The 25,170-nt window shown below is 39.9% G+C and overlaps 1 protein-coding gene across 5 annotated transcripts in view; it reads left to right on the forward strand.

Moving 5' to 3' along the window:
* Dock3 (dedicator of cytokinesis 3) overlaps positions 1–25,170 on the forward strand; it is a 364,288-nt gene that overhangs the window by 278,148 nt on the left and 60,970 nt on the right. For 4 of the 5 annotated variants that reach the window (XM_075964736.1, XM_075964739.1, XM_075964737.1 and 1 more), the window contains exons 24-28: positions 2,227–2,419; positions 7,715–7,842; positions 10,406–10,552; positions 13,458–13,556; positions 24,020–24,114. In XM_075964736.1, coding sequence (XP_075820851.1) covers positions 2,227–2,419; positions 7,715–7,842; positions 10,406–10,552; positions 13,458–13,556; positions 24,020–24,114 — 662 coding nt within the window. The remainder of the gene's footprint in view (positions 1–2,226; positions 2,420–7,714; positions 7,843–10,405; positions 10,553–13,457; positions 13,557–24,019; positions 24,115–25,170) is intronic. The other variant, XM_075964738.1, reaches the window with a different exon arrangement.

Raw genomic sequence — 25,170 nt, forward strand, 5'->3', positions numbered from 1 at the left:
CAGTGTTCTTACTTGAGTATGACATAATTAATCCCCCCCCATTTTGTCTTTTTTATCTGAATTGCCTATATGTGCGTATACTTGTTTTAACTGCTGTAAAAGAATTTTCTTGATATTTATTAGTCTGAAGACAGATTTCATATGAATTTCACATTTTAATCTGGCCTTAACTTAAAAGACAGCAATGCCGGCTTTCCCATGGTGTAAATTCAATCTATGCCATTGTCTACTGCTTGAGGAGTCATTTAAGAAAAAGGTCTTCCCCCAACTCCACCTCACATGTTAACGTAGTCTGTTACCTTCTGTTCTCAAAGTGTCGCTTCTGTTTTCCCTCATAACTCTTGTTGGATTCGTGGGATAAGCAGACTAAGAAGCACATAAGGCTTCCTTCATGGCTCTTTTAATAAATACAGGAAGAAAATAGGAGCCATCTCATCTTTGCTTCTTTTCTTGCTGCTGTGGTAAAGTATTGTCACAAAAGCAACTTAAGGAAGAAGGTGTTTTGTTCTGCTCACAGTTCAGCACACAGTTCATCGCAGTGGAAGTCAAGGCAGCAGGAGCTTGAAACAGCTCCTCATTCCGTCCCTAGTCAGGAAGCAGAGAGCAGGGCATGCATACTGTGGCTCAGTCCCCTTTGTTTATGCAGTTCAGGATCCCCTGCCCAAGGAATAGTCCTGCGTACAATAAAGATGGTTTTCCCACATCATTTAACATAATCAAGATAATCTCTCAAAGGCATGCCCAGGGATCCATCTCCCAGGTGATCCTAGACTTTGACAAATTGATAATTAGCATACAAAGCACATAGCACTTATTGAAGACCTGTTGTGTTCTAGAACTCTGATGAAAACAATGCGCCTAATTTTTCCATATGCCAATAATAGCATCATACCCATTTTATAAATGAGAAAACCAAGGATTATGGCAACTCATTAAGCATATAGCAGACAAATGGTAAAACTGATAATTTATTTATTTTTATTGAGTCTTATTGTATTATCCATGCTGGTCTTAAACTTGCAACCTCCTGCCTAAATTTCAATAGCTAAAATTACAGACATGAAACACCACACCTGGCTTAAAGCTGGAATTTGAACTCATATGTGTCTAATTTAAAAATCTATTATTTTTCTCCTATAGTGTTCTGCCTCTCAAAAATTATGGATCAGTATTATCAGATTGAGGCAGCAAGATGGCTCCGCAGGTAAAGGCTCATGATGCCAACCCTGACGACCTGAGTTTGATCTCCAGGTCCCACATGCTGAAATAAGAGAACCAACTCCCATAAACTGTCCTCTGCCCTCCACATGAGCATGTGCTCACCACTAAATAAATAAATGTGATTCAAATGAATGAACAAATAAAACTACTAATGCCCTCATGCTTTCCCCACCTCAATAAAATAAGTTATTACATTTTTCTTAAGAGACCACATCTTGCTTCCAGAGCTCAGATCCTAGAAGCCCACATGCACATGTGTTTTCTCGCTCCCTCTCCCTCCCTCTCTTACCCTCTCCCTCCCTACTTCCCTCCTTGTTTGGGCCAACAGAGTCACTGAATTCTAAGTCAATGTTATCAGTAACCCTCGAGAGTTTATAACTAAATGAATACATATGTTCCCATACTTTTGAATTTATACTTGAGACTGCCAGAGATCACATGTGACAAAAAAAATTATGTATTCTTCAGATGACATGATTACATACGAACACCACTATCCCTTGAAAATGGTCTAGTTTTTAAAACTAGGTCACTGCTATTGATGGAGTCCAGCTGGCACTGCTTAAAGCACTCAACCTTCAGTTACTTTTTCCTTTCTTAGAGGTTTCTGGCTTGAGTTGGAAACTAAACTTGAGAAGTCAAGAGCTTATTCATAAATATTACAAGTTTAAATCTATGCTATGAGGAAAAATAACTGTTTGTCTTACACTACATTGTGCAAAGCTCTCTTTGTCCTTCCTTCTCTCATCTGCAGATACTTGGCGAATTTTGAAAGCCTCAAATGGCCTGAGCCCTAGTAAAATTTCCTGGTTTAATTTTTGGATTTTCTCTCCCTATGCTCCAAGAGTGCTATAAGGATGAGTAGAGTCAAAGGCCAGGGAAGAACCCTCTCAAGTCAGGGGTGCTATAGCGCCTTCTGAAACTCTTTCAGCCGCATACCTTTGAACATACCAGATAAGCACAAACATAACTTTAAACTAACCACAGTTTTACTTGCTCCCACAGGCTGCACTACTCAATTCTTTCCCCACTATCTTTGACGAGTTGCTGCAAATGTTTACCGTGCAAGAGGTAGCAGAGTTTGTGAGAGGAACCCTGGGAAGCATGCCTAGCACTGTGCACATCGGACAGTCAATGGATGTGGTGAAGCTGCAGTCCATTGCCAGGACAGTGGACAGTCGCCTGTTTTCTTTCTCCGGTAAATTCAAGAGTCATATTTTATTTCTTCCCTTCCAGGGTGGTAGCCAAGTTTAAACTAATGAAAGTAACAGTTTAACAATCATTATGTAAGAAGCCAGTGAGCCTTAAAGTGTAGATATTTTAGTAAACTATGTGAGAAATTCAAATAAGACCTAGACCCACTGCTTCTTTCACATTTTGCTTTTAAGAGCCCATACCTTAGGGCATGTTCCTAGGGTGTTGTGTTAGTCTGCTCACGCTGTGACAGTAAAATGGTGTGTGTGTGTGTGTGTGTGTGTGTGTGTGTGTGTGTGTGTGTGTGTGTGTGTGTGTAAATCTGGACATGAGGACACATGCTTTATTTTCAGAACATGAAAATAAAGGTTGTAGGTGAGGCAGCCCCAAAGTTGTGTGCGTGGGAGAACTGTCCCATTTCTTATCTGTCATGTGGCAGCATAGACAGGGGAAACATGCCCCCCATCAACACCTGAGGTATTTGGGAAAACTGGCCCTGAGGTCATAAAGAGTGGGAGAGCTGGCCCTGACCCTCATCAGCTGCAGCACGTATGAGAGTGGCCCCTAGCCATGCCTGAGCAATACAGTAGAGCTGGTCTAGAAGATGTAGGTGTAGAAGAACCAACTCTGGGGACCTGAAAGCAGGAGAACTGGCCCCATCCTTGTTCATTACTGCAAGGGGTAAAATAGCCAGGGCCGTGCATAAGAGCTCACCTTGGTGGTGAGGACAAGGGAGAGCTGGTGGGATGACCAACAGCTGCAACTACCCAGGTCCAGAACCAGGGTTATGAGTTGGCCCATCCCAACATCACTCATCTGTGATCTGCTGGAGCAGTCAAGGGACTGGTTCTGCAGACCCAAAGCTACGGGATCTCCCAAACACAGGGCAACAGCAGGATAAACAAGAGGAGCTTCAGTGAGGGCCCAACATCAATAGTATAGAAGAAACCAGAGGTCTCGAGACTCTTTGCAATATATACTGGCAAGTAAAGATGTATGGATAAAAGGATTTACTGTGTGACTCACTGGATCACACTACAGCTTCCATGATGAGATTGGTTTTTCCTTCTCTTTTTTTTTCTTTTTACTTCTTTAATTTTCTATCAAATTTCATTTTATTTTGGTGGGGAGAAGGCTGCAGGGGCAGAGGGTGGATTCATGGATGGGGAAATGAATGGAATGGAGATGCCTGACACAAAAAAATGAATAAATAAATAAATGGAAAGTTAAAGAATAAGTTTAAAAAGTTAAAAAAAAGAAATAAAATTATCTTTAGCTCCATAGCAAGTTTGAAGTCAGCCCGGGTTAAATCGAAAGCTGTCTCAAAAAAGAAAAAAAGAAAAAAGCCACAAATACTTAATTTTTGTAGTTTTAAAGATTAGAAAGTTCAGGATCAAGATTCTAGTAGACTTGCTGTCTAGTTAAATCTACTTCCTGTTTCATAGGAATCTCTCTTCTCTGTTTTATCACCTTGCAGGAGGAGCAAGAACACTTTCTGAGATCTCGTTTTAAGGAGTACATGCTTTTAATCTCGGTAGTTGGGAGACAGAGACCAGCAGATCTCTGTGTATTGAAAGCCACCCTGGTCTACATATCAAGTTCCAGGCCAGGCAGATTGTATAATGAGACCCTGTCTCAAAGGGGAGATGAGGCACTAATTTAATTCATAAGGATAAGGCCCTCATGACCTTATCACTAGAAAATACTCCACTCCTTGTGCTGTTACATTGGAGATTAGGTTTCAGTGTATAAATTTGATAGGGACATGAACACTAGGTTTGTAGCAGGAGGCCCTTTGTCTCCAGGCCTCAGGTACAGCGGTGTGCTGGCTATGGGATCCTATCAAAGCAGCAGTCAGATGGAAGTACAAAGGGGAAGGAGAGAAAACAAAAGAAAAGGGTCCAGTCCAGGAATATAAGGACGAGCCAAGAAAGTTAAAAAGACCCTGAAAGGGAACCTGGGAAACCCTGTGTTTGCTTATTTCTTTGGTTCAGCAGTCAGATTTTTTTCCATTTTTTTTTTAAAGATAGAAGTGTACAGAAAGGGTTTCATAATCCCTAGAGGTCCTCACAACCTGACTGATAAATCAGGAGTCTAGGATACCTTTCAGAAAGAGCTTTTGGATTTATCCTTGAAACTATATTGCTTGTGGTCAAGTTCAACCTTTCAGCTGATTCGAATATAAGCCTGATCATATAAGTAGGATACCAGTGTTTTAGAATAAACCTCCAAGCACAAGAATAAATCTGAAGCATCAGCAAAACAGCTATCTGGATCTTCATCATTGGAATTTTACATGTTAATTTTTAAAGTTTGACTTCAAAATATAAGAACAAATTTTAGTTCAATGCTGTATATGCTTGGAATACTAAGGAGGTGTTCCTACAACTCAGCTCTCCCCGTGCATAGCAGTGACGGTAACACGGCCATTGAAGAAGCCAGCCCTCTCCAGTGATTGTCGTTGGCAAACTCCTCTCTTCTGCCTCAGACTGAAAACTTTTGTCAGTGATTTGGACACTGTTCCTAAAATCCACTGCTTATAACTCTTGCTTTATGTGTTTTCTGAAAAAAGGGCTTTCAAAAATACAGAAAATGAAACAGCCCACTGCTCTCACTGACATCTTTTATTTGTTTTTTTTTTGGATTTTTTTTTATTAATAAAAGGAGAATAAAAAAAAAATTCCACCTCCTCCGAGCCTCCCATTTCCCTCCCTCTCCTCCCACTCTTCTCCCCTTCCTCCCACCCTTCTCCCCCTCCCCCCAATCCTCTCCCCCTCCCTCTCCAGTCCAAAGAGCAGTCAGGGTTCCCTGCCCAGTGGTAAGTCCTAGGTCCTCCCCCCTCCGTCCATATCAAGGAAGGTGAACATCCAAACTGGCTAGGCTCCCACCAAGCCAGCACATTAAGTAGGATCAAAACCCCGTGCCATTGTCCTTGGGGTCTCATCAGCCCTCATTGTTCGCCATGTTCAGAGAGTCCAGTTTTATCCCACGCTATTTCGGTAACAGTCCAGCTGGCCTTGGTGAGCTCCCAGTAGATCAGCTCAATGGAGAAAACAAAATTTTCCAGGATAAAAACAAATTTAAACAATACGTAGCCACAAATCCAGCCTTACAGAAAATAATAGAAGGAAAATCACTAACCAAGGAGTCCAACAATGACCACAATAACTCAGACATCAAGAGACCCTTATTTGTTATTTTTGTGTGTGTTCAGCTGCTGTACACAAATCACTTAAGAATTTGTTTCCTAAAACTCATGTAATGTTGGACTATATAATTAGATTTTATGATAATTCATCACCAAATTTTCAATTGTATTTTATTCTAATTCAGTGTTAAGCTATAGATGCTCTTTGCCAATGATGTCATATAACCAATCTTTATATTCTCTGAGCATACCAATCTGGTATCTTTGTCATGTTCTAACAACAAACTGATAATTTATTGAAAGCAACTATTGCTTGTTATAAATCCAGCTGTTTTCGTCTTTTGATCTAAAATATACTATTAACTTTTTTATCCACATATCCTTTTAAATATAGAACAGCTATCACCCTGTTCTTTTTTAATACATCAAAAATATTTGATAAAACGATATAAAAATGTCATATATCATACAATTTATCTTTGGCTTAATTTTTTTATTTCTGGAGAGATGGTTTACTGACAGCTTTTCTAGATGACCTGGGTTCAGTTTCCAGCATCAACCATCTGTAATTCCAATCCCAGCAAATCCAGTATCCTGTGATGTAGGATTCCCCTCTGTATTATGCTGTGAATATGTTTTATTGCCATTGGTTAATAAAGAAGCTGCTTTAGGCCTATGGCAGTGCAGAATAGAGCAAGGAGGGAATTCCAAGCTGAGATAGAGGAGAAAAGAGGGGGTCGAGTCAGAGAGACGCCATGTAGCTGCCGAAGGAGATGGACACCGGACAGAATCTTAACCAGTAGGCCACAGCCACATGGCGATACACAGAATAATATAAGATGTAAGAGTTAGTTAATAAGAAGCCTGAGATAATAGGCCAAGCAATGTTGCAATTAATATAGTTTTGTGTGATTATTTCAGATCTGGGTGGCCAGGAAATGAAAGAGAAGTCTCCTTTTCTGGTCTCTGTAGGCACTGCATATATGTGGAATGCAGACAAAACACCCATATGTATAAAATAAAAATGAAAGAAATTATTTCTGAAATTCGTTTGGAACTATGGTCTAATGTAAATAATAAGTTATATTTTCCATGGCTTGTGTTGTTGTTAATCCAGCTGAATAATTATGGACAGGTAGGACAGTATGTGCAGGGATGCACAGTTACTGAACACAAAAGTTTGGGGTAACAGACACATACACTTGTATTTTATTTAGTAGAAAAGGCCTTTAACATCCCATTCTACACAGGGGAAAATCAAGCCTGTGGGAGCTTAAATATCATTCAGCTGTCTGAATTAGGGATTCCAAACATGGTTTCCTCTTCATGGTGTGCTATTCCGGTAACATGAAGAAGAAAAAGGAATATATTTAAATGTGTACAGTAGGATAGACATAAGAGTTTAAAGGCTGTGACAGGCTAAGGTTACATTTCTATTCCATTCGTTGTTGTGAACATTGCCAATAGCAGTCTAACAAGCCCATGTTAAAGAGACAAGCCAGATGGTTTGACAAGGTGAATGCATACCAGAACAGGAATGTTAGACTACTTAGTCATGGCATGAAGAGGAGCAGTTAGAAATTTCTAGTAAGCCTACATAATCTAGTCATTGTAGTTCATGGTAAGTGTGATATTACATGGATTTTTTTGTTTGTTTTGAGGTTTTGGTTTTTGTTTGTTTGGGGTTTGGAATTTTTTGTTTGTTTCTTTGTTTTTTGAAACAGGGCTTCTCTGTAACAGCTCTAGCTGTCCTAGAACTCTCTTCATAGACCAAGCTGACATCAAAGGGATCCTCCTGCCTCTGCCTCCTGAGTGCTAGGATTAAAGGAGTGTACCACCACCACCCAGCTAAAACTAACTACTTTTAATTTGGTGCTTTAACATTAAAAAGATATCATTTGGAAGCAAACTTATACTTATATCAAATGTTATATTGTAGGAGTCTAAAACAATGATGCAGGAAAAAAAGATAGAGAACCATAATATTGCTTATAATTTCTAGTCACAAGATGTTTAGACTTTTAGAAGGGGGTAGCCTCTACTATGACTCTGTTCCTAATCTCATCTCCTTTACGTCCCACAATGCTGCTTTCTTCTAGCAATAGTTAGCTGTCCTCCAACGGACAACCTCATCTCTGTTTTCTTTCCTAGAATCCCGCCGCATCCTGCTTCCTGTGGTTCTTCATCACATTCATCTTCACCTGAGGCAGCAGAAAGAGCTGCTAATCTGCTCAGGAATTCTGGGCAGTATCTTCTCCATCGTCAAGACCAGCTCTCTGGTAGTGACCCCACACTCGTCTACACTTGTCTCTGCCCTGATCTTATGATACTGTAGTCAGGAGCTGACCCATGCTGATCACTTTGTTCACTTCTCAGTCAGAGATGCTTTTATTGTTGAAAAGAAAGTACCCAAATGAATGGAAGTCTGTGTATGCCCATGGGATTCTCAATATGATACACTCTTGGTCTATTAATTGCTATACTACTATAAATGAATACAGATATATAATTTCCCTTGCATCAGAAAGCCCAGTCATGTTCCATCTTCTGTTTCTATCAACAGTTATTAATTCTGGATTCTTGTGAGTTTTCTTAGGATTATAAGTACAAATATCAGGAGAAAAACCCAGTCTAGAGGGCAGAGGAAGCTTGCTTATTCAGACTTTTCTTTCAGCTTTCAGACAGCTTGATTCTACCCATGGCGCCTTTACATCTTGCCAGATGAGGTCAGGATATGCTAGAGCTGTGTGCTACCCACAGAGTGCTGAGCCCTGTGGGATGTAGAACCATTCTTTAGAGGTCAGGTTTCAACTAGTAATGTTTTCATCTTATTTTTTCTGGGGTTTTTTTTTTTGAGGAAATATATGGTAAAAGGAAAGAGATGGAGGTAGGAGAAAAGTAAAGGCATGGGTGAGAGTAGAATTTATTTTCATACTATTTTGTATACTTATAATAGAAGAAATACATATTATAGAAAATTAGGGGATGGGAAAACTATAAATATAATGAAGAATAAGCATGGATTTTATTATATGATGTTTTAAAGTCAATGCTCCTAGAATAAAATTCAAAGAGCATTCAAATTAAAGAACATGGTCTAGGTGATAACATACAAAGCTAGACTGTTTAGGTAGAGCAAAAGAGGCACCTAAAACAAAGGCATTCCTCATTGGAGCAAAAGACAAAAACCCAAAAGGGAGCTCTACTGTTCTGAATTAAAGTACCATCTAAGACAGAGGGCCAACTTACCAGAAAGTGACTATTCTGCTTGTAGTGACCCAGTTGTTTGCTTTTTGCTCCAGACAAGACCTGACAACTCTCTTTCCCACCAGACCTCACAGAAGCTATACCAAGTACATAATATCTACAGTAGACCAAAGTCACGTATGAGGTAGCTTATTGATAAAACAAAAGGGGGGAGAAACTGAAGAATTTTTTAAAGGAAAGAATGGAATTTAGTGAAAAACCAGAAAGATGTAGTTTGGTTGTATTTAGAGGAATATAGAGCTGAGTATAATTAGTTGACTACAACTGCTTGAACCTTTATCACAGGAAAAGGGTGTTATAAGCACTTTGATAAAGGGAAAGATTACTTTATCCCCCAGAGCTAATTCCTCATGTGAAATGGGACAGAATATAATTATATTTGATGAACAGGTAAATTTAAGTTCTGTGAGATCAGAGACATTCTCTCTCTAGTTCATCTCAGTATAGTCAGGTTCTCAAACAGTGAATGGCACACAGTAATTGTGTGATGGTGATAACTGGTTAGAGGGTGATTATTATGATCAGTAGTAATACAAATATATTTGAAGGTCTGGGAAGATGGCTCAATGTTTAAAGTGCTTGCTTTGGCACAAAGGCATGAAGTTGGATCTCTAGCACCACATAAAAACTGGTATAATGGTGCATATATCCATAAACCCAGCACTGTGGGGAGAGAATGAATGGAGGAACAGGAAGGAAGATATAGGAAGCTTGAGGTCAGCCATTCTGGATGAAATGGCAAACTCTAGGTTCAATTGAAAACTTGGTCTCATGATGAAGGAGGTGGTGGTGGTGGAGGTGGTAATGGTGCATACATGTGTACCACACAGACACAAAAATAAGTTTAAAATATATTTTGAAGAAAGGGTCAATAGGAATATCTTTGAGAGACAAATTCTAAAAAATTTGAAATGATTGTGTGATGTCTACGAAAGGGTAATACAAACTCTTCTAAAATTCTAGTAACTGAAAAGTAGCCTGTAATAGGAAGGCATGTTCTATTTTATAAAGCTGTTAGAGAAAGATAGATTGAGAATAGAGACTTTCAGATGAGCTGGGAACAGCAACAGACTGAGGAGCTAGAAATGGCCACAGAAGAGGTTTGCAAAAATTGAGAGCAGTGGAAAAAAAAAGAAAGAAATGAAAGGAAAGAACTTCATTAAAAAAAAAAAGATGCCTGTACTAGTGAAAAAGTCCCTGCCACACTCAGGGGTGCAGCTTTACCATTCTCACAGTGCCAGTAGAGGCTTGCTTGCTTTCCACTGTACTAAGGAAACCAAAGAGAACTTTTAACTCAGGGCAACTATCTCTGTCATGTATGTTAAAATTTGTCTGCCTGAGATTGAAATTTGTGGGTGGCATTAGGAAAGGCAAGACCTCAGCTACCATGCCTAGACAGCAGAGACATCTCCTCCCAAAACCTGGGTTCCTTGCACACTTCGTCTTGGTGAGTCTGAGAGATCAGTGTTGGAGATCTAGTCAGAAGCTCACTCCTGATGTAGCTTAGTCAGTGCTGCTACCCGAACATCTGCTTGGCCTAATGCTAATGGTGTGCTCTCTCCCTGCTCACTCCAGGAGGCAGATGTCATGGAGGAGGTAGAGATGATGGTGGAAAGCCTCCTGGATGTGCTCTTACAGACTCTGCTCACCATCATGAGTAAATCACATGCTCAGGAGGCGGTAAGAGGGCAACGGTGCCCGCAGTGCACAGCCGAGATCACTGTTAGTAACTAACACTGAGGTGTTCTTGCTTTCTTTTCTAACCTGGGGCTCCTCCCATCACTCTTGTCCCACCATCTCACCATTTTCATCTCCGTTTCCTCCCTGCATGGTTGTCAGCATGCCACCCTCTTCTTTCTTGAGTCTTACTCCCCTCCTCTCTGAAAGCTCTAGTTTCGTACTCCCAGGAGCCTAGTTTAAGGAAGATTCAAGGAATGCTTCTTATATGGTTTCCTTACCATAGTTTCAGTTGGTCTATGCCTTTAAGCTAAGTTACTTTCTATAAATTTTGATTGAAGCAGGATACAGTAAAACTGTAGGGAAAGACTAAAGATAAAAGATAGGCAGGCTGTGCCCTGTAGGAAACCTCACTTATAGTTCTCCTAAATAATAGTATATAGAACAGAATAATTTTCTTGGGTCTACAGATTAGTTTATTTAGTCCATAGTATCTGTATCTAAATTTATAATATCAAGGAAATTATAATATGGTAGACTATCAATGGTATTGCTATATAGTGATTTTACATAACACAATTAGGAGAGAAACAAACTAGGAAAGCATCTCAGATGGGATAGAGGCAGAACCCTTGGCACCCAATCCCAGTTGTATATCCAGAGTGAATTGTCCAGCCCTGTGTGATAACATGATAAACAGTTTCTACAAACTCTTTCAGTTGACAGATGAGAGATTACAGAACTCTCTTTGAAAAAGTCATCTCTAGGAACAAGCCAAACTCTAGCATGCCATGGTGAGCATGTGTTTTGGGCCATTCATTCTGGAAAAGGTGTCTCCTTCATTACGAGCACCTGTTGAAAAACATAAGACTTGGTCTTTTTTTTTTTAACTATAGTCATTGTCTATTGCACAGGTCTGTAGTATTCCTCAGTATGACATCCTAGGAATAGACATAATCAGGAACTCATTTGTGTTATAAGAAGTAGGATGTCTGGATTGAACATCAGACCATCCATCTGTTCTAAAGCAGAACCTGAAGTAAGCTTCAACAATTTAGATTTCAGATGAGGAACTTTTAATTTGTCGTCAGTATGTCCATGACTCAAGTGGCGATGAAAGAAGCTTGAGATTTATGGGCTGACATGATAACTGTATTAAGCAGTTCCTTTTAAATGGACTGTCTTAAAGAAAAATTTAGAACTTCAGCTTAGAAAATAGTGACCTAAATGAGCAGTGAAAGAATCATAGCATGTAAAAATCCCATAAGAAAAATTTAGTGAGATTTTTGTTTGAAGCCCCTGTTGAGGGCACTCTCATTGTAGGTAAACTGTCCCCTGACATGTCTTGGTAGCCCAGCCTTTTAATCAACACTTACACAGCCCTTACTAGGTGATCTGATCCTACTTTAAGCCTTTAACAGATGTTACTAATGAATCCATCCATTTCTGTAGATTATGATAACTGTGATTTGTTGGGTACCTTTTATGTATTTGATTTTGTGCTTCAATGCTGTCCCCCACACACAAACTCATTTGACCCCTACAGCAAATTAATTATGATGTCTTATGCTCGTTTTCAGATAAAACTGAAGTTCATAATACATATATAGATTTTTGTGTAGTTTCAGGAGTCTAGAAAGAATTTGATAAGTTTAAAGGCTACTGAAAATGTCCATGAATTTAGAAATACTTGAAAATTATCTAAATAAAATAGTTTTTCCTTTCTGAAGAGACAGCCTTTTAAGAACCATGCCAGTAATTGACATATCATGGTCTTTGGAAACCTTAAAACATTGGGTTTTTGGTGGTGGTGGTGGTGTTTTAATGTATCCTGGTTGGTTAAGAGACTCAACATCATACTTAAACATGCATTGAAGTTCATTGCTTGTTCCCTCCCAAAGATCAATTTTGATTCTTTTGCCTTTCCTTTGATCACCTATATCCCATTTTCCCAGTTGAACTGCCCTTCCCCAGAATGTCTTTGTTGGATGTCTGCCCTCTCCCAGCAGATGATCCAAACTCAGAGAGGCTCCTTTTCCAAGTAGCCTGTACAGACTTACTGTATTACTTACTGTATTCTGATGTGTAGTTTGAATAATAAAAACCCAGAGACAGAAATTGGGGTTCAACCTGAAGGTCAGAAAAGCAAAACAGCCACTGACTCTTACCTCGACCTCAGTCCAAAATGCCAAATCTGTCTCCAGGAATCTCAGAATGAGACTATGTCTGTGAGATGTCTCCTCCCATCTTATATTCTTCTCTAGGATTTTATTTTGGGGTAAAACTTCATGAAAAAGCCATTTTCCTGAGGCTTTTTAGCCACTAACACAGACCAGGGCTGCATGTGGGGCTCCCACCAGAGCTGCACATGGGGCCCTAGCCCTTCCTGGCTAGCTCAGTCGGTAGAACATGTAGAACATGGGGTTCTTAATCCCAGGGTCATTGGTTTGAGCCCCATGTTGGGCACCAAATGTAGCACAAATAATAAAAACCCAGAGACAGAAGTTGGGGTTCAACCTGAAAGTCAGAAAAGCAAAACAGCCAGCCCCTGGATCTTACCTCTACCTCAGTCCAAAATGGTGATCCTTCCTCCAGAAATCTCAGAATAAGACTGTGTCTATGAACTGTCACCTCCCATATCTGGAGATTAAAGACTATTTAGTAGACTTTGCTGTAGAAAAATGATAATACTTCACTTTGCAGTACTGTATGTTATAAGTGAAGGCTTTTTAATAACCCTGTGCTGCAGAAGCTTCATTAAAATTCCAAAGCACTCCTAGAAAAAAAAGTTGATTTTCAAGAACTTAATTGACACCTTTCTCCATGAACATTTGGGGCCATCTCAAACCCTCCCTTCTCTTCTTACCCTCTGTGATTTGGAGAACAAAGCCCCTGTGACTGACTGTGCTAAGTGTTTTTGGTTTTGTTTTTGTTTTGAATTGGTTCCCAGGGTGAATATGTGTCCTGCCTCCTCTCATTGCTCCGTCAGATGTGTGACACCCATTACCAACACCTTTTAGACAACTTCCAGAGCAAAGATGAACTCAAGGTAGGAAACAGAGTGCTGGCTTTATACACAGGAAAGGAAGTCGGCATCCATGGCTACCAATAGACTTCTCCTTGTCTGGGGGTTGTGTTCAAGTGGCCATTACTGCCTAGGGTATGGGATTCAGCAGCCCCAGTTTAAAGCGAGTACATGACCTCCAGAATCTGAAATCTGGCAGTGCCCTCTACATGCCCTAAACCCCAGGCTGGCATTTGAAGTTTTTTATCTAGCTGAGAGCAGCCTTGTGAACATGTGCCTCTATTAGAGAATAACCTGAAACACTTTGGGGTCAGGAAATCTAAAATACTCCCTTTCTTATGTGTAGTTCTGCACAGACAGGGTTTATGGCTTTAATAACTATAATATTAATGATGATGCTGACAACAATTCTTTATTTGAATGTAGTTCTGGAAACTACATCTGAGAGCTGGGGTATACCCCTTCTCCCTTGAGCTGCCAGGCTTTGAATTTGAAGTACTGAGGGGAGATGGCACAAAGAAATTAGCCTGGAGTCCAGACAACAGAACATTACCCTTGCTGAGCGTAGGATCAGCTGGGGTTATGTCTACGTCATAGTGTGCTACTGCCTACCTGGGCTAAGGACTGTTGCAGACTTTAGGTCTGTGTTCTGCTTTTATTCAAAACAAAGTCACTTGCACGTTATAGCAGTGCATCCCATCCTACTATTTTTCTGCTTATCTTAGAATAAGCTAACTCTATTGTGTCACTTAATATCAGTTATCACCTTTTGGTATCTGATTCTGCTTCCTATCCACAGACAGATCTCTGCAGGTTGGTATCATATGTAACCTGTCAAATGAATCAAAAGACAACCAGAACCCAAATAGAGGCGAAGCAATGCTCAAGCTGAAGTGTCGAGCTAGAACAAAGAGACTTGCCTGTTCTAGATTGTTTTCATCCTATGTGTGATACTGAGTCTCAACCAGACCAACATCATTCACTTATAACTTTATTTTTATTACAGAAATATATTTATATGATTATAAACGCTATACCTATCCACACAGTTTATAATATATTAAATATGGTTCTTTGATTTAGCGTGGCAAGTCGTACCTACTCTTCAAGAACCGCTAGTTTTTAATTTACTGTTCTTTGTGGAGCTTCTACTGAAAATGTTTAGAGGTTGTTAATTATCTATTTTCTTCTCTTCAGTTATTCCTCTCTCACATGCCCAACCTTCCCTTCTATTCTTCCAATGCAGACTTATACATTTTTATTTATTATTGGTTAGTTTTGTTTGAATTGGTGGTGAGCCAAGAGATGTATTATATTTCCTTTCTTGTACATGTTGCTTGTCCAAAACTTGATTGCCTCATTTCTAATATGTTTATATGTTTGTGTTCTGGCTTCTGCACTCTGGCTATCACTTAGTACACCACTCCTCTCAGACTGACTCATTGTCACAGCATTCGGCTGCTGTAAGGGCATTCTTTTTTCTTAAAGACATCCTCTTCTTTGTTTCAGTCTGGCTTATTTTGTTTTGTAGTTCTGGGATTGAACCTCAGACCATCCTTGGCTTGCCCTTACCAATGGTTATATCGTGGCCTTATTTTTGCAGGGAATGGGATCTTGATGTGTGGCTCAGGCTGGCCTTGAACTCAAACTGGCAGGCTAGTTTCAAACTAGCAATCTTCATATCTCTACCTCCTGAAAGCTGAGATTACAGGAATTCTACCACCATGCCTGGCACATTTTCTGTCTTTTGTATTAAAGACTTTCTTCCTATACGGAGAAGATTCCTCAATGTCAGTTTGTATCTAAAAGTAAAGTCTGGTGCTACTGTTTTGAAATCTTAGTTATGAACAGGGTTTGTCTTACTTGTGAATATGTAGATTTGTTCTCTTGAACTTAAAAAAATGTGTCTCTCATAAGTGATGAAACAAATGTTAAAAAATAAATATATATAAAATTTGGAATGGGGACAAAGACCAGAAGGAAATGATGGGGGGGAGAGATGGGGTAATAGGGTGATGGATAAGTTCAGTTTTCTATATCTTTAAAAATGTCATAATGAAACCCATTATTTTGTATGATAAGTAAAAGACATTAATATGTAAAAATAGAATCCACGAGTTTTCCAGTTTAACATATAAACTTTCTTTAAATTCCTGTTTTTATTTTGGTATCTCAGATTTCAGCTTTTGCTGTATTGAAAACAAATACTGAGTGATCACCCAACTCCAGAAAACATTTCTCGGTTTTCTGGTGGGATAGGAAAAGGCTAATTACCTAATGACATGAGTGAGATAGCAGAGGGGATCCAGAGAGACTTGAAACTAGTTTGTTATTTTATCCTTCATTCCCACGTCCCACGAAAGTGTCTAGTCATAACACAATAAAAACCCAGAGACAGAAATTGGGGTTCAACCTAAGGTATGAAAAGCAAAACAGCCAGCCACTGGCTCTTAACTGTACCCCAGTTTGAAATGGTGATCCTGCCTCCATGAATCTCAGAATGAGACTTTGTCTGACAGCTGTCTTCTTATGTTTCATATTCTTCTCTAGTGCTGGGATTAAAGGTGCGTAACACTGGGATTAAAGGCGTGTACTGCCCGGTTTCTGTTTCAAACTAGTGTGGCTACTGGTTTTCTTTCTTTCTTTTGTATTATTACTTAAAAAATGCCAGTCCAAATTCCCACTCCCTCCCCTCCTCCCAGTCCCCTCCCTCTCCCTCACATACCCTCCCCCCACCCCTCTAACCCTAAGGAAGTGCCATGCACCTCACCCTGTGGAAAGTGCAAGGCCCTCCCTACTACGTCAAGGTTGAGCAAGGTTTACATCCAAAGAGAATAGGATCCCATGAGGCCTGCAGTAGAGACACATCTCAGTGTCACTATCAGTGGCCCCTCAGTCTGCCCCAGCTGTCAACCCCCTTCAGAGGGGCTTGGTTGTTCCCATGCTGGTTCATTCCCAGTCCAGGTGGAGTTGGTGAGCTCCCATTAGCTCAAGCAAACTATCTCAGTGGATGACCCCCTCATGGTCTTGAATTCCTTGCTCATACTCTTACTCCTTCCACTCTTAACTGGACCTTGGGAGCTCAGTCCAGTGCTCCGATGTGGGTCATTGCCTCAGTTCCCATCTGTTGTTGGATGAAGGTTCTATGGTGATATTTAAGATAATCATCAGTCTGACTACTGGGTAAGGTCAGTTCAGACACCTTCTCCTCTATTTCTTAGGGTCTTAGCTGGGGTCATCCTGTGGATTCCTGGGAACTTTTCTAGAGCCAGGTTTCTTGCTAACCCCAAATGGCTCCCTCAATCAAGATATTTCTTTCCTTGCTCTCATATCTGTCCTTCCTCTATCTCAACTATCCCATTCCCTCAAGCTCTCCCCAACCCTCCCCTTCTCCTCTTCTCTTCCCCTTCTCTGCTTCCTTCTTCCCCCCCCCCCACATATCTGGATGTCAACCTGTAGAAGAATGAAAATAGATCCATATCTATCACCATGCACAAAACTCAAGTTCAAATGGATCAAAGACCTCAATATAAATCCGACCACACTGAACCTGATAGAGGAGAAAGTGGGAAGTAGCCTTCAATGCATGGGCACAGGAGACCACTTCCTAAGTATAACCCCTATAGCACAGACAATAAGGGCAACAATGAATAAATGGGACCTCCTAAAACTGAGAAGCTCCTGTAAAGCAAAGGACACAGTCAATAAGACAAAAGGGCAACATACTAAATGGGAGAAGATCTTCACCAACCCCACATCAGATAAACAACTGATCTCCAAAATATATAAAGAACTCAAGAAATTAGACATTAAAATTATAAATAACCCAATTTAAAAAGCGGGTACTGAACTAAACAGAGAATTCTCAACAGAAGAATTTCAAATGGTCAAAAGATACGGACATGTTCATCTTCCTTAGCTATCAGGGAAATGCAAGTCAAAATAACTTTGATATACTATCTTACACCTGTCAGCACAGCTAAGATCAAAAACACTAATGATAGCTTATGCTGGAGAAGATGTGGAGTAAGGGGAACACTCATCCATTGTTGGTGGGAATGCAAACTTGTGCAACCACTTTGGAAATCAGTGTGGCGGTTTCTCAGAAAATTGGGAGTAAACCTACCTCAGGATCCAGCAATACTACTCTTGGGAATATACTTAAAAGATGCTCAATCATACTACAAAAGCATTTGTTCACCTATGTTCATAGCAGCATTATTTGTAATAACCAGAACCTGGAAACAACCTAGATGCCGCTTAATGGAAGAATGGATAAAGAAAGTGTGGCACATCTATACATTAGAGTACTATTCAGTGGTAAAGAAACAGTGACATCTTGAATTTTGCATGTGAATGGATGGAATTAGAAAACACTATCTTGAGTGAGATAACCCAGACCCAAAAAGATGAATATGGTATGTACTCACTCATTAATGGATACTAGCCATAAACAAAGGACATTGAGCCTATAGTTCATTATCCCAGAGAAGCTAAGTAATAAGATGAACCCAAAGAAAAACATATAGATCCACCTGGAAATTGGAAGCAGATAAGATCGCCTGACAATTTTTTTTTATTTTGAATTATGTGTTAGGGGAAGTATTTGCATATGCATACAGGTGCCCTCCGAGACTAGAGGTATTAGATTCCCTGGAGCTGGCACTGAAGGTTTTTGTGAGCTGCCCTACATGGATGCTGGGAACAGAATTGGATCCTGTGGAAGAGTAGTAAGTGCTCTTAACTAGAAAACCATCTCTTCAACCCCGATTTCTTCCTTTTAAAGTTTTTCATATTTGTTCAGTTCATTTGATTATTGTATTCTCTCCTGTTTTGTCTCTGTGAATCCCTATATTTCATTTTCTTGACTGTCACTTTTAAAATTTGAAGAGATACATAATTAAGAGAACATGTTCAGTGTACCACATTAAATATGGAAGGAATCTGTTCATGTGCTCTTTATGACAGCATTATTTAGATACCATTGATATACTTTTTATCTTTGTGTGTATGTGTGTGTCTGTAAGAGATATGTGTATATGTGTGGGATGGCATGCCTGGGGACTATAGGAAAACTTCAGTGTCGATCCTTGATCTTCATTGTGTACACTATGGTATCTGACGCATGACCTTCCAGGGATTCTCCTATCTCGCCATCTCACTTTCAATGTAAGAATGCAGGGATCACACACACACACACACACACACACACACACACTCACATACACACACAATAGCTTTAATTCTATCTGTAAAATCCTATATGAAGAACCAGATGTAGCAGCACTGACTTGTAATCTTAGTACTCCCATGGTGAGATTGGATGTGGAGATGGAAAAAATCAGTCAGAAATATGTGTACATAGCAAAGCAGCAAAAATGAGAGGCCCTGACTCAGAGCAAAGAGACTTAAGCCACAGAAAATTGTCCTCTGACCCTCACATGCATGCTGTGGTACATACACTCCCCCATATACAAATAAATATTTCTTTAAAGGCAGATCCAGCAGGGCGGTGGTGGTGCACACTTTTAATCCCAGCACTCAGGAAGCAGAGGCAGAAAGATCTCTGTGAGTTTCAGGTCAGTCTGGTCTATAGAGTGAGTTCCAGGACAGCCAGAGCTGTTACACAGAGAAACCCTGTTTCGAAAAACAAAATAGAAAAAAAGAAAAGGGCAGATCTATTGGACTTTGTTTAGTTTTACTGTCTATGTCTGTAAAATGAAAACACTGTACAATAGAGTGTTGTAAGGGTTGAAGGAATATATATGTGTGGATGCATTTAGCATAGTGATTGGCTCACAACTTGAATTCTATTGCTACTTTCCTTATCTTTACATAAACATCCTTCCATTGACTTGAATGACAGAGCTGGATACAGTATAAGAGCCATCATAATTCATTTGCTAGTCCTCAAGATTTCTAATATTACATCAGGTCTCTGTAGATGCAAGTTTTCCTGTCCCACAGCTGCTCTCAAACACTCAGAGGCTTATAATAATTATAAATGCTCAGTTGATAGCATAGGCTTGTTATTAGCTAACCCTTACATTTAAATTAATCCATATTTCTGTGTGTACTTTGCCTTGTGGCTCATGGCTTGCTGACTCATCTTTACATGTTTTTGGGGTTTTTTTTTGGGGGGGGGGGTTCGAGACAGGGTTTCTCTGTGGCTTTGGAGCCTGTCCTGGAACTAGCTCTGTAGACCAGGCTGGTCTCGAACTCACAGAGATCCGCTTTACATGTTTTGTTTGCTCAGCGGCTGGCTGGCTTTTTTTTCCTCACTCCCCTTCCTCCTCCCATCATTCTCTCTGTCTGGCTGTCTTGTCCAATCTCTTCTCACCCTGCTGTCAGCCAATCAGCTTTTTATTAATGTAACCCACAGCAAGTCCCAAAGCACAGATTTTGCACACTACGTATTGTTTTATAAGTACTTTATGAGCGGTGCTATTTGAAAAAAGTAAAAATAGGTAAGATTTTTGGACAGGTATCAATATATAAAGAAGAAAATGCACAGGGAATGTTAAATAATTTGATAATTCTATCAAAAATTTAAGAAGATTGAATGCCAAAATCTTTCACAAAAAGAGAACATTTTCCAGGTCATTTTATGAAATCATTGTTAAAAATCAGAAATGTCCCATTGTGAATATAAGCAAAAAACAGTCTTCAGCTAAATGACAGCAGGAGTAGGTATCTATTTCAGGGGTATAGAGGTCCTGAGTTCAATCCCCAATGCCGTATACCGCCAAACCTACATGTGCACACGCTACCCACACATAATGTGCATGTGTGTGTATATAAAATCTAAATCCACCAACATAATATAAGAATAAATACATTGATCGAATGTCAGATTAGCATAATGCATAGAAGTCAAACATTGAACATCCCATTATCCAAGGATATATCAAGGGCGAAAAAAAAAACCCACATGATTTTCCTATTAATGACAGAAAAGAAATTTGTAAAATAAACGTCCATTTTCTGTAACAAATTATTCAACAAACTAGAAATAAAAAAGACAATATTTGATCTGGTAAAGAGTACCCATGAAAATCCATAGGTAGTGTCATACTCAATAACAGAAGAGTGACTGCTTTAGTCATTGATATTCGTTATTAATGCTGAGGAACGTGCCTGAAGTAGCTAGGGTTGAGGAAAACAGTAAAAGATATGTGAATTAGAAAGAAAGTAAAAATGTCTACCTACAGATAGCATGACTTTACATTCTGTAAACTCTAAGGTATCCAATGACAACAAAATTTAACAAAAGTAAACAATGATCCTTCCTTGGAGAAGCCCACTTTATGCTTTCTTTTGTGGGGCCCCTCTCTATTAACCTTTATGCTTAAAATCCATCTTAAAATATCTGTGATAAGCCCCAGCTAGGCATAGTTGCACAAACCTTTAATCCCAGAACTTGTCAGGCAGAGGCATAGGGATCTCTGAGTCCATGGCCAGCGTAGTCTACAAAGTGAATTCCAGGACAGTCAGGGCTCCATAGAGAAACCTTGTCTCAAAAAAAGCAGTAATAATAATAATAAAATAAGTCCCAACTCTACTTCATAAAAATAGAATAAATAAATTCAGCAGGGTTTCAAAACACAGTCATATTCTATTTACTAGCACTAAATAATATGAAGACTGATTATAAAAATAATTCTGAGGAGGAGACCACAACAGGAACATGGGGAGGTATCAACCTCCTCTAAAGCCCTAACCCTTGATCCAGGCTTGCGGGGCATTCCTGCAGCCTCATTTCCTGCCAAGTGCATTCAAGAAGCAAAAGGTGCCTTGGAAGACAAAAAAAAAAGAAAGAAAGAAAGAAAGAAAGGAGGGGTGCTAGAAAAGGGGGTCCATTCCCAGAGTCCATATCTCTGTGACCCCATGAAGGAATAAGGGATAGGGTCAGAGACTGCAAAGGGGACCCAAGAACCCTAATCTGCAGACTGCCTTGTGAGCCTCACTAAGACTGGACCCGGAACTCTATGTCATCATCTTCATTGCCTCTGTGAACGCCCTTTAGCAAGTGTGTGAGAGAAAGGAGAGTGTGTTCCAGGAAGACAAGCAAAGATGAGGATTATTTGTAGGAAAATTGTCTTGTTTTCTGGGTTTGGGGGACTCACTGTGGGAGTCTTTCTGAGTAGCATACAAATAGGTGACTGTTCATTCGAAACACAGACAAGGAATAGCCGCCTTCGTGTGTGTGAGTGTGTGTGTGTGTGTGTGTGTGTGTGTGTGTGTGTGTGTGGTTTTTCGAGGCAGGATTAATGTCCACAGATGTTTCCAATTAGTTAAATTGATGATCATGTAACAAATACAAAGATATGTTCTTAGATTCTCAAAATCAATAGATCTCTCTGTTTTGCTAAGGGCTCTGTGTGTATCCTGGGCTCACCTTTAGTAATTCAGCATGTTTTAGCTCTGTGTCTTTGGAGTTTTGTTTATACAGACCTCTCATGTTCAGTCAGAGAGGAGAGATTTGAGCTTCTTGAGTTTTTTCTGGCAGTATGAGCAGCCCAGCACATGTGTTGCCTTCTAGAATCTAAGGAATATATCAAATCTTTTCACAGGTCCCTATAGATACTTCATTATCAGATTTTCCTTGAAGCTTTTTGGCAGATCTCTTTTGTTCCAACTAGTGTGAATGTGTTATGTATCTAGAATGTTAAATTATGTGACTTTTTTCAACAGATGTCCTGGGGATCGCTAGATAAGCTCTGAGTTAAATTAAATAAAGACAAGCCCTGGACAATAGGCTTGTCCAAGGAGCTGCCAAACAGGTCAAATAGTAACAATTCTCTAGAAAATGAGCTATTTAGAGGCTCTAAAACTATTTTATCCCAGTGGCTTCTAGTGTCTTTGTTTTTTGTGGATGCTGTAGTTCTGTAGTTGAGTGTTAAACTAAATAGAGAAAATGAAATGGATTTGCTGTCGGTCCCAAGAGCAGCCAGTCCCGGGCAGGGCCCAGGCACACCACACAGCAGGTCTCCAAAGGTGACTGGTCCCCTGGGCGTCCCCAACAGCTAGCCATGTGGGCGGCAGGTGGGCAAGGGGCAGACAGATAGGCACACCATGCAGATGGGTTTGCTGCAAGCTGCCAGGGTCCCAAAAGCAGCCAGTCCCGAGCAGGGCAGCACAAAAGACCACACGGCAGCTCTCCATGTGACTGTGTGACTGCCGCCAGCAGGCAAGAGAGAAGGATAAACATACCACACAAAGTAAAGTTAGACATTTCTTAGGTGGATTATGGAGGGAAAGAAAAAGAGAGGAGAGAGAGGAGGGGGGAGAAGGAAAGGGGATAGGAAGAGAGAAAGTGGGACTCTGAGGCTGCAAGCAGGAAGGGAGTGGGCATGGCTTGTCTCTTAAAGAGACAGAACAATCATTACAGAAAATATAAATCGGGAAGCGTGAAATGTAACAAAATTCGTTTTTTTCTGAGATTAATCCATTTTTCCTTACTAAACTTTTTGTCCTTGTTTGCTTTTGTTATTGTGATAAAATTTTAACTAAAACCAGTTTAGGAGAGGAGGGAGTTTATTTAGCTTACAGATTACAGTCATTATTCCCATCATTGGGAAGCAAAGGCAGAAACTAGAGACAGGAATCTGGAGGCAGGAACTAAAAGTGGAGACCATGGAAAAGCGCCACTTAATGGCTTACTCTGCATGGCTTACTCAGTTTGCTTTCTTAAGTAACCCAAGACCAGCCCAAGGTGGCACAACCCACAACTGAATAGTCCCCTCCCACATCAAACATTAATTTAAAAAAAAAACTCCCCACATGACAATCTGATGGAAGCAATACTTATGTTAAGGTTCTTTCTTTCCAGCTGACTCTGTCATGTTCACAAAGCTAGATAGTACATTCTCCTTGGATTATGTAATACTGAATTGTTTAATTAGTCTTATTCACCTCATTATTTTCATGGACACAGATTTATTACAGGTTTTTGCTTTGTTTTGTTTTAGGGTTTTGTTTGGGGGTGGTATTGGAAGTTAAATGCGGGCTGTTGGGTATGCTAAGTATACCTTCTACCATTGACTTCAGCCCCAGGAATTTTTGGATTTTTACATTCCCATTCATAAAGTGTTTTTCTTAACAATCAAAGTGTTCCTAATATTCAAAAAAGCATGTTCTTACTATCAAATGCTTGATTGAGACTCTACTTTTGCTTACAGAGTGATATCCGTGGACTCAGTCTGACAGTTCTGCAGGGTGCTAGTCTGCCCTGGGCTTTAAGATTTAGGTGTGGATCTAGAGTTGATGTAAAGCTGTCTTGAGTCTGCCAAATTTGACTCTCTTCCCATATAGTCTGGAAGAATGTCCTGAATTCATTCTCACATAACCTGTAAGAGACAAGCAACTCAGAGAGGGAACCAAATAGTACCATATATTCTCCTAGCAGAAATTTCAGAAAGGGCCACCTGAGGAACTGGGGACAGCAGTAGTAACATTGTCTTATATTGTTTCTCTTCTATGGTTAGGAATTTCTGCTGAAGATTTTCTGTGTGTTCAGAAACCTAATGAAGATGAGTGTCTTCCCTCGAGACTGGATGGTGATGAGACTCTTGACAAGCAAGTAAGGAAAGGCCTGTACTGGCATCCATAGAGCTTTAAGTCAAGCTGGGGGCTAATATGTATATGTAAGTGAGAGGAAGATTAAGACCAAGATGAGGAAGAGAGACGTTGACAAATATGAAATACGTTTGGAGATAGAATCCACAAGATTTGCCCACTGGCCATAAAGACAATGAAAGAAAAGAATCAAAGATAATTCAAAAAGCAGAATCTACAGAAGTGTGGATAGAAAAAGACATGTTAAAGATGGGAAATATAATACTAAGAAAGAGCCATTAGCCTCTGTTGCTCTGCAGCTTTAGGCAGCATTCCAAGATCCCCTCCTGATCTGAGTTGTATTGTCTGCCAGACAGTACTTGCCTCCTAATGCTAACTCTCCACCTAAGCCTTGGCTGTAAAGCTCTTAGCACTGTAGAGCTTTGGCAATATAGATGGGATGCTAAAACTGTCTTACCATGTCTGCCCCACTCATATTTCTAACCTGTGCTTCCTCTTGGCAAACTAGACAAGTGATACGTGTAGTAAGACGTTTGTTCATTCTCTCTGTGTCTACTGTAGATTACTTGGTCTTCACTATTTAGCCTACTGCCTTCTTTCACTGATCTGTCTTTTATGTTAGCATTGTATAGAATGCAGTCAACTTACTTGTTATGTATATTAGCAAAGCAATGTGAGTTTTTTTTCAAAATGAGCTCTTCATAGGACCTTTTTTCCTTAAAACCTGCAAATGTTTTGTCCAAAACAAAAGAATGATAGGAAGTTGCACATATATTTCCTCAAATAGTGGTTTTTCTATCTAGATCCTTCTTATTTATATCTCTTAGTTACACTTAGAAAACTTTATCTTTTGCAACCTGTCCTGCAGGGGTAGTCTTTCTTTCACCCGTACCCTTACACCTGCTCTGCTGGAAGTCTAGTCTCTTTTATATACTATTTTGCTTCTGTATAAAGACCCATATGGTCACTTTCTTTTATTGAAAATAGAGGGGGCCGGAGAGATGGCTCAGTGGTTAAGAGCATTGCCTGCTCTTCCAAAGGTCCTGAGTTCAATTCCCAA

This window comes from Microtus pennsylvanicus, chromosome 3 (genome assembly GCF_037038515.1).
Source record: "Microtus pennsylvanicus isolate mMicPen1 chromosome 3, mMicPen1.hap1, whole genome shotgun sequence".
Classification (NCBI taxonomy): domain Eukaryota; kingdom Metazoa; phylum Chordata; class Mammalia; order Rodentia; family Cricetidae; genus Microtus; species Microtus pennsylvanicus.